Source organism: Larimichthys crocea, chromosome VI (assembly GCF_000972845.2).
Source record: "Larimichthys crocea isolate SSNF chromosome VI, L_crocea_2.0, whole genome shotgun sequence".
NCBI classification, from domain to species: Eukaryota; Metazoa; Chordata; class Actinopteri; family Sciaenidae; genus Larimichthys; species Larimichthys crocea.
The window spans coordinates 26,898,295-26,907,658 of record NC_040016.1 but is presented as its reverse complement, the minus strand read 5'-3'; the positions used below and the strand labels follow the sequence as shown (position 1 = coordinate 26,907,658).

The window sequence follows — 9,364 nt, the reverse complement described above, 5'->3', positions numbered from 1 at the left end:
TCATATCAGTACAGAATGACACTAGTTGCTTATCATGACATATTCTACATACATACTTAGTATATATAGTATAGTACAGTTAGTATAGTTTGATGGTATAAGTTGATAAAACAGTTTAAAGTTGTTTGTTTTTAAAGTTTTTTTTGTGCGCGGCCCCTTTAAGACGGAGCGGATGACGTCCATCCTCGGTTGACTCGCTTTGTTGTCCGGAGCGTCGAGCAGACTCTCAGCCGACCAACACTCGCTGTCCGCCGGCCCAACACAGCTGCGTTTAAACCGGCCTCAGCGCGCCTCCGTCACACGTTTATAACTGCGTAATAAGAACCGACAGAGATGCCGTCCGACGACCTCAAACAGCGGAGGACATTCGGTAAGAAACCCGCTGTTAGGCTCGATAGAGCCGCGGAAAACAAGGCAGCCGAGCCCGAGGAGGCAGCTGGGCCTGCTAGCCGCTGACTTGTTGAACAAGTGAGTTACATGTTTGTTGTGCTGTTTAAGTGTTAACAGCTGCGTATAAAGCACGTTATGATCCATAACAACACGAGGCTCACACCTGGTGGAGTAGGCTTAGTAAATATACATGTAAGATGCCGATTAAAGCGAATAATAATATTAACGTCTGCTAAATTAGCCTGGTGTTAATGTTTAAAGGCCATCTGGGTCAGTGTCACACTAGCCTCGGAGCTAACAGGCCAGCTTTTGTGTTGTGTGTGTGTGTGTGTGGTGTGGTGTGTGGTGTGTGTGTGTGTGTGTGTGTTGTGTTGTTAGCAGTAAACACAACATGTGCTGACACAGGACCCCAGGACACGTTCCCTGATTTGTGGGTAACATGATGCTAAAAACACAGACTCTGTCCTGGACAGGGAGGAGCTGTCTGTTACATAATCCGGCCAAACCAGACTAATATGGGACAAGCAGCGCGGAAAGTACTCAGATTACTGCGTCTGTGTACTCGGTTATTACCTGCGAAGTGTCATGTAAAACGACAGATGAGTGAGTGCTGACCACCGAACCTGTCAACCTGTTCTGTGATGTGTTACCTAAAAAGACAGACAGACAGACAGACAGACAGATAAGTGCAGTGGCAAAGATGATGGTAAACAGTACTGATACTACTATCAGTCTATAACAATAATACACAGTCATATAAACAGTCTATAACAATAAATAACAGTTACTAAACAATAATAACAGTCTGTAATAATAATAAACACAGTCTGTATAACAGTCTATACCAACAATAATAACAGTCTATAACAATAATAACAGTCTGTCATAACAGGTCTTAACAATAATAACAGTCTATAACCAATACATAACAGTCTGTAATAATAATAACGTCTGTAATACGTCTATAACAATAATAACAGTCATATAAACAATACTACAGTCTGTAATAATAATAACAGTCTGTAATAACAGTCTATAACCTATATAACAGTCTATAATAAACAGTCTATAACAATAATAACCGTCTATAACAATAATAACAGTCTATCATAATACTAACAGTCTGTAATTAACAGTCTATAACAATAATAAGTCGTAACAGTCTCATAATAATAAAACAGTCCCAATAAACAAATAACAGTCTATAATAATAACAGTCTAACAATAACAGTAAATAAACATAAAACCGTCTATAATAACAGTCCATAAACAATAATAACAGTCTATAAACATATAAGGCTATAACAATAATAAGTCTGTAATAATAGTCTATAACAATAATAACCAGTCGATAATAACAGTATAATAACAATAATGACAGTCTCTAAATACCAGCCTGTAAACCATAATAACAGTCTATAATACACAGTATAACAATAATAAGTCTGTAATAACAGTTATAAACAATAATAACAGTCTATAATAACAGTCTATAACACTAATAAGTCGTAATAACAGTCTATACAAATAATCCAGTCTGTAAAAAGTCTATAACAATAATAAGTCTATTAATAAAACATATATAACAATAATAAACAGTCTATAATAACCAGTCTATAACAATAATAACAGTCTATAACAATAATAAAGTCTATATAACACAGTCTATAACAATAATAAGTCTGTAATAACAGTCTATAACATAATAAAGTCTGTAATAACAGTCTATAACAATAATAACAGTCATATAATAACAGTCTATAACAATAATAACAGTCTATACTATAAGCTATTAACTCTATAAGTCTTAATAAACAGTCTTAATAACATAATAAGTCTCTAACAATAAGTCTGTAATAACACGTTCTATACACAATAATAAGTCTATAATAACAGTCTATACACTAATAAGTCTGTAATAACAGCCTATAACATTAATAACAGTCTATAATAACAGTCTATAACAATAATAACAGGCTATAATAACAGCCTATAACAATAATAATAACAGTCTATAACAATAATAACAGCTATAACAATAATAACAGTCTATAATAACAGGCCTATAACAATATAACAGCTATAACAATAATAAGTCTATAATAAAGTCATAAAATAATAAGTCTGTAATAACAGTCATAACAATAAAAGTCTGTAATAACAGTCTATAACAATAATAAAATCTATAATAACAGTCTATAACAAATAATAAGCTATAATAACAGTAATAACAATAATAAGTCTGTAATAACAGTCTATAACAATAATAAACATCTATAATCACAGTCTAAACAATAACAGGTCTATAATAACAGTCTATAACAAAATAGGTCTATAATAACAGTCTATAACAATAATAGTCTATAATAACAGTCTATAACACAATAATAAGTCTGTAATAACAGTCTATAACAATAATAACAGTCGATAATACACGTCTATAAAAATAAAGTCTATAATAACAGTCTATAACAATAATAACAGTCTATAAAAACAGTATATAACAATAAAACAGTCTATAAGAATAACAGATATAACAAAACAGTCTATAACAATAATAACAGTCTATAACATAATAACACTCTATAATAATAACATATATAACAATAATAACAGTCTATAATAATAACAGTCCTATAATAATAACAGTTGTAGTTTTTTTATCCTCCTGAACACTAAGGGGCGGTATGGTAAAGGCCGAGGCCGAACATACGTTATTTAGTTCAGGTCATTAATGACAGGTGTGTCTAATTTTGGAGGATGTGCGTGGTTTTGTTTTAAAAAGACTTTTTGTTTTGGAAAGCTTATTGAGATTTGCAAAGTTTACAATGAATGCATTTTCAGTTAAAGTTTACAAAGTTTCTGCATCAGTTTCTCCGGGTCACACGTAACAAAAACGGGACTTAGCCACTACAAAACAGTATATAACAATAACAGTCTATTACAATAACATCTATAACAATAATAAACAGTCTATAACAATAACAGTCTATAACAATAACAGTCTATTACAATAACAGTCTATAACAATAATAACAGTCTATAACAATAACAGTCTATTACAATAACATTCTAACAATAAACATCTATTACAATAACAGTCTATAACAATAATAACAGTAATAATAACATAACAGTCTATACAATAACAGTCTATAACAAACACTATAATAATAAACAATAACAGTATATAATAACAGTAACAGTATAACAATAACAGTCTATAACAATAACAGTCTATAACAATAAATAACAGTATATAACAATAACAGTCTAAAACAATAATAACAGTATAAACAATAACACTATATAACAAACACTAAATAACATAACAGTCTATAAAATACAGTCTAAAACAATATAACAGTAATAACAATAACAGTATAAATAACAATAACATATATAACAATAACAGTCTAAAACAATAATAACAGTCTATAATAACGTTGTTATATACTGTTATTGTAGACTGTTAACAGTCTACAATAACAGGTGAGTTATGGAGTCTGACTGCAGAGCAGCGGAGTTGGATGAGTTTATGTAGTTACTGTGATATTAAATCACGTTTAGAGAGTGATGACACGTTAAACTGGTCGTCAGAGCAGAGACGTGTCCTGAAAGTTGTATTTTTAGACCCAGCGTGGGCGGGACGAGGACGTTAACTCAGCGTATGTTTTTAAAACACACTCATGTCCGAGCGCTCGGCACCGACCCTTCCCGTAACCCCGGCGAACACAAACGTCCCCAGAACCTAAACAAAGGAGCATTCACACTTCACTGCCGGCTCTCAACGCCGGGCTGAGCTTGGACCCTGCTGGTGTTAGTTTATTAGTTTATGTGAAATAAAGCTGCAGACAAACTGTGGCACCAACAGCACCACAGATCAGATTCAAACCATCTACAACAGGGACGAGATGTTAAAAAGAGTTCTGCGTTTATCAGGATCAGCCTGAAACGCTGTCACGGTACATTCACATTTCTATATATTCATATTATCTTATCTTTTATCTATATTTATTATACGTTAATATGTAGAGATATTTATATTTAAATCTATATTTATCTTTATCTATATTTATCTTTATCCGTGTTGATTCATAAATAAACTTTGACCCTCTGAGCTGTAAGTGAAACAGTTCAGATAAACGTCCTCGCTCGGTTCACAGTCTGATGAAGCGACACAGAGTTTTTATTAAAGTTTAAAGTTCACTGAAGTTATTTATGAAAATAATGAACGTGTATCCAATCCACTTTATTTATATAGCACGATTTTAGCAAACACAAGGTTTCCAAAGTTCTGCACAACAAGATAAAACACAATAAAAACATGAAGTAGACAACAGAAAGATAAAAAACAATAAAATAAAATAAATAAAAAGCACTGCCCGCACAAGATAAAATAAATCAAATAACAAACAGAAGCTGGATCGACACGCAGAGGTCTGGTGGTTTGGTTTTAGACGATTATTACGACACGATCAGTGACAGCGACGCGTAAAAGTTTCATTATAATTTCATCAAATATGATTTAGTGTCAGTTTTCATCTGTAACGCCACTGAACACAAAGTAATAGATTACTCTACGACTGTCCTCTGTGCTCCAGAGCTGCAGCAATAATTTATTCTGGTTTAAGATGATTTCATTACATGTTCAAGAGTTCATCAGGAACTTCCTGTTGTGATTACACACATAACTGTGTTTATTTATTTATTTATTAAACTTCCTGATGTTGATGTTTATTCATTTACTTTTTCTGATTTGTGCGTTTTTGTCGTTCACAGCTGATCGGTGCAAAGAGGTCCAGCAGATCCGCGAGCAGCACCCCAACAAGATCCCCGTAAGCTCCGCACGGCAGCTGATGTCAGACCAGTCTGACGTCTGCACGCTCAGCATGAAGCTCCAAATATAATGTCACATAAATGTAGAAACTCAAGCACTTTCAATGACCCAGGTCTGTTTTCAAAGACGTATATCAGACAAGCTAAACTGTCAGAGTTCAGGGTGTAACCTGAAGCTCAGTCGTCCATATTCTCATCGCTTTTCAAGGACTGCTGCTCCAATCAGGAGAAGGGTGGCCACGCCTCCTCCAGCAGGGACCAATCAGGGCAGGGCAGGGCGACCTCACATACACACCTGACTTTACAGGAACATAATCCACCTCCCAGCTCTTTAATTAACATCAGTCTGTTAGCTCAGTGCTAACACATAATGGGGTTTGCCATAAACACGCTAACAAACACAAACTGTGTGTGCAGGTCATCATTGAGCGGTATAAGGGAGAGAAGCAGCTTCCTGTTTTGGACAAAACCAAGTTTCTGGTCCCGGACCACGTCAACATGAGCGAGCTGGTCAAGATCATCAGGTACACACACACACACACACACACACACACACACACTGCTGAACTGACACCACTGCGGGTGACTGAGGTGTGTGTTTGGTATGTGTGTGTATATTTAGAGCAGTGTTTACGTGTGTGTGTGTGTGTGTGTGTGTGTGTGTGTGTGTGTGTGTGTGTGGATGTTTACAGCTTCAAACCGATCGCCATCAGTTGAGCTGAGGATTGAAACTTTTCAAGGCCCAACTCCCCTGAAATTCAAGGATTTATTATGCCTTGTAACTTTTCCAGGCCAAATGTGTCTCAAATTCAAGGATCTATCAAACTTCGATACTGTCCTGTAATTGCTTGAGTTTGACAATATTCTCGTTGCTTTTCAAGGACATTCCAGGCCGATTCCCTTCAGTTTCAAGGATCTCTCACACGTTAGCTAACTATAGAGAGAGAGAGAGGGTCTAATCCTATGGCAGCATCACTAAGGGATGACCTGAGCCAGCCCTAACTATAGGCTTTATCAAAAAGGAAAGTCTTAAGTCTATTCTTAAAGGTGTTGACCGTGTCTGCCTCCCGAACCCAGAAAGGTAGTTTGTTCCACAGAAGAGGAGCCTGATAGCTGAAAGCTCTGGCTCCCAATCTACTTTTGGAAACTATAGGAACCACAAGGAACCCAGCGTCCTGAGAGCGCAGTGTTCTAGAGGGGTAATAAGGTATTATGAGCTCTTTTAGATAAGATGGTGCCTGACCATGAAGAGCTTTGTAAGTAAGGAGAAGAATTTTAAATTCTATTCTAGATTTAATAGGTAGCCAATGCAAGGAAGCCAAAATGGGAGAGATGTGATCTCTGATCTTGGTTCCTGTCAGAACACGTGCAGCAGCATTCTGAATTAACTGCAAAGTCCTAAGAGACTTATTAGAGCAGCCTGATAACAAAGAGTTACAATAGTCCAGCCTTGAAGTAACAAATGCGTGGACTAGTTTTTCTGCATCCGCCTGAGAGACAATGCGTCTGATTTTAGCGATGTTACGTAAGTGGAAGAATGCAGTCCTCGAAATTTGTTTTATGTGGACGTTAAAGGACAAATCCTGATCAAAAACAACTCCAAGATTCTTTACAGTGGAGCTGGAGGCCAGGGTGATCCCATCTAAAGTAACTAAGTCTGTAGAAAGAGAGTTTCTGAGGTGTTTGGGTCCAATTACAAGAACTTCAGTTTGTCTGAATTTAACATCAGAAAATTGTCGGTCATCCAAGTGATGTTAACTTCTTTGTCTTCTCCTCAGGCGCCGCCTCCAGCTGAACCCCACTCAGGCCTTCTTCCTGCTGGTCAACCAGCACAGCATGGTGTCGGTGTCCACGCCCATCTCTGAGATCTACGAGCAGGAGAGAGACGAGGACGGCTTCCTGTACATGGTGTACGCCTCGCAGGAGACCTTCGGCTGCTAGGGAGGAGGAGGAGGAGGAGGAGGAGGGAGAGCGGGACATCTTCAGGGGGGGAGAGGGTCGAAGGGGGGAGGGCATTGGGTCAGAACCACCACAGAACTCACCGTCCTCTCTCCACTTTGATGCATTGCAGGCCCACGTAGTAGCAGCAGCAGCCCGTCGTCCCTCGTCTTCATCGGTCAGTACACAAGCTACAAAAGCCAGAGGACGACTTCCTGCGAGCGTTCCTACTTTTATTTTCTCTCTCTCGTTCTTTCGGTTCCACACAGACTTTTATTTTGAAAAGGTGGGACGACCCCCCGACGTCTTTTTAGAGTTAAACTTGAACGCAGGCGGGATGTAACCTGAAGCTCGGCGGCGGCTGATCGCTTCGTAACTCTCTGATAATCCGTGGCGTCGCTCTTTATTTTCTCGGGCTCGCAGTGATTGTTTCAATTATTATTATTGTTTTTTAAACTCACGTTAGTTTTTTAATTAACCGTCGTCTGTTTGCGATTCTCTGTCGTTTATTTACCGTCAGCCTGAAGCTCAACTCGCCGGCCGGCTACCGAGTCGCTGACAATCAGGCTAAGAGATGAACAACATGTGCAATATACTTACCCCTCGCCTCACCCCTTTCTGCCCTGCTGGGTAACACAACACTACTCCCCCCTTCCTCCCCCGTGAAGCTGCTGTAACGTACCGACTGCTCAGTCACAGAAAGGACGTTAGCCTCCCGTTAACAGCTTAACTTTATCTTTTCACCCCGTAAGCACAAAAACACGACTCACCCGTCTTCCTGCACAAAGCTGACCCGCCTTTTAACGTCACAGCCAACCAATCAGGTCAAAGTCCAGTTTTTCTTAATTTTTTTTTTAGGCAGCGGGAACACGAAGGACGCGCTCTGCTTTCTCGCTTTTCGTGCTTCGTTTGACACTAAAAAAACATAAAGGAGGCGAGTGTGGAGCTGACAGGAGGGGGCGATCACGGGACAGGACGTCTCTGACAAACGCCGATAAATTCCCCTTAAATTCAAGGATCTATCACACTTCAGATCTGTCAGGTAATCTAATACATTGGTCCATATTCTTAGAGCTTTTTCAAGGACTTTCAAGGCCCAATGCCCCTTAAATTCAAGGATCTATCATACATCGTAACTATCTAGTAATCTGCTGTGTCGGTCCATGTTCTCATCCCTATTCAAGGACTTTTTAAGGCCGAATTCCCCTTGAATTCAAGGCTGTATCATACATCACCACTATCTAGTAATCAGCTGTGTCAGTCCATGTTCTCATCCCTATTCAAGGACTTTTCAAGGCCCAATTCCCCTTGAATTCAAGGATCTATCATACATCGTAACTATCTAGTAATCGGCTGTGTCGGTCCATGTTCTCGACGCTATTCAAGGACTTTTCAAGGCCCAATTCCCCTTGAATTCAAGGATCTATAATACATCGTAACTATCTAGTAATCGGCTGTGTCAGTCCATGTTCTTGACGCTATTCAAGGACTTTTCAAGGCCTAATTCCCCTTGAATTCAAGGCTGTGTCAGTCCATGTTCTCGTCACTATTCAAGGACTTTTCAAGGCCCAAGGCCCCTTAAATTCAAGGATCTATCACACATCACCACTATCTAGTAATCAGCTGTTGGTCCATGTTCTCGTCACTATTCAAGACTTTTCAAGGCCTAATTCCCCTTGAATTCAAGGCTGTATCACACACACAGGGAGAAACAATATATGTAAGTGTACGTCATCAGTCCTCCATCGTGCAGGAAGTAGTCACATCCCGGTGGAGCTTTTCTCGGCGGCGTCTCCTCCCGACGTCGCGTCAGACGGCTTGTAAGAACGCAGCGTGTCACGGTAGCATTAGACGAAATCAAACGTATTTAACGTCGGACATGAATGAGCTTCTTTTGCACATGAATGAATAAATATAAAAAAGGAGTTGGCATAGAGTTTTTTTTAGGATTTACTGTATCTATATATAACAATCCTTCTTTTTGTATCTCCTCTGTCTGTCTGCCTTCTTGAGTTTAATGAGACTTTAGAGATAAAAAGGTTGTAAAGCACTACAGACCTGCATGTTTCTGTTTTTTTTTTTAAATGTATATTGATTTTACGCTATAGATAATATTGTATTGTTTAATTAAAAAGTCTTTTTAGATGTTTCCTGAACCAAAAACTGAAAATAAAGAAATGTAAGTGTATGACATAAA

General features: G+C 38.2%; 1 protein-coding gene across 2 annotated transcripts in view; it reads left to right on the top strand.

Moving 5' to 3' along the window:
* The window catches only part of map1lc3a (microtubule-associated protein 1 light chain 3 alpha), a 23,208-nt gene extending 13,844 nt beyond the window's left edge, over positions 1-9,364 (top strand). The window contains exons 1-4 of one of the 2 annotated variants that reach the window (XM_027279267.1): positions 334-370; positions 5,173-5,228; positions 5,647-5,753; positions 7,008-9,364. In XM_027279267.1, coding sequence (XP_027135068.1) covers positions 334-370; positions 5,173-5,228; positions 5,647-5,753; positions 7,008-7,170 — 363 coding nt within the window. In that variant the 3' untranslated portion in view covers positions 7,171-9,364. Of the gene's footprint in view, positions 1-333; positions 371-5,172; positions 5,229-5,646; positions 5,754-7,007 lie in introns of those variants that run through there. The other variant, XM_027279266.1, reaches the window with a different exon arrangement.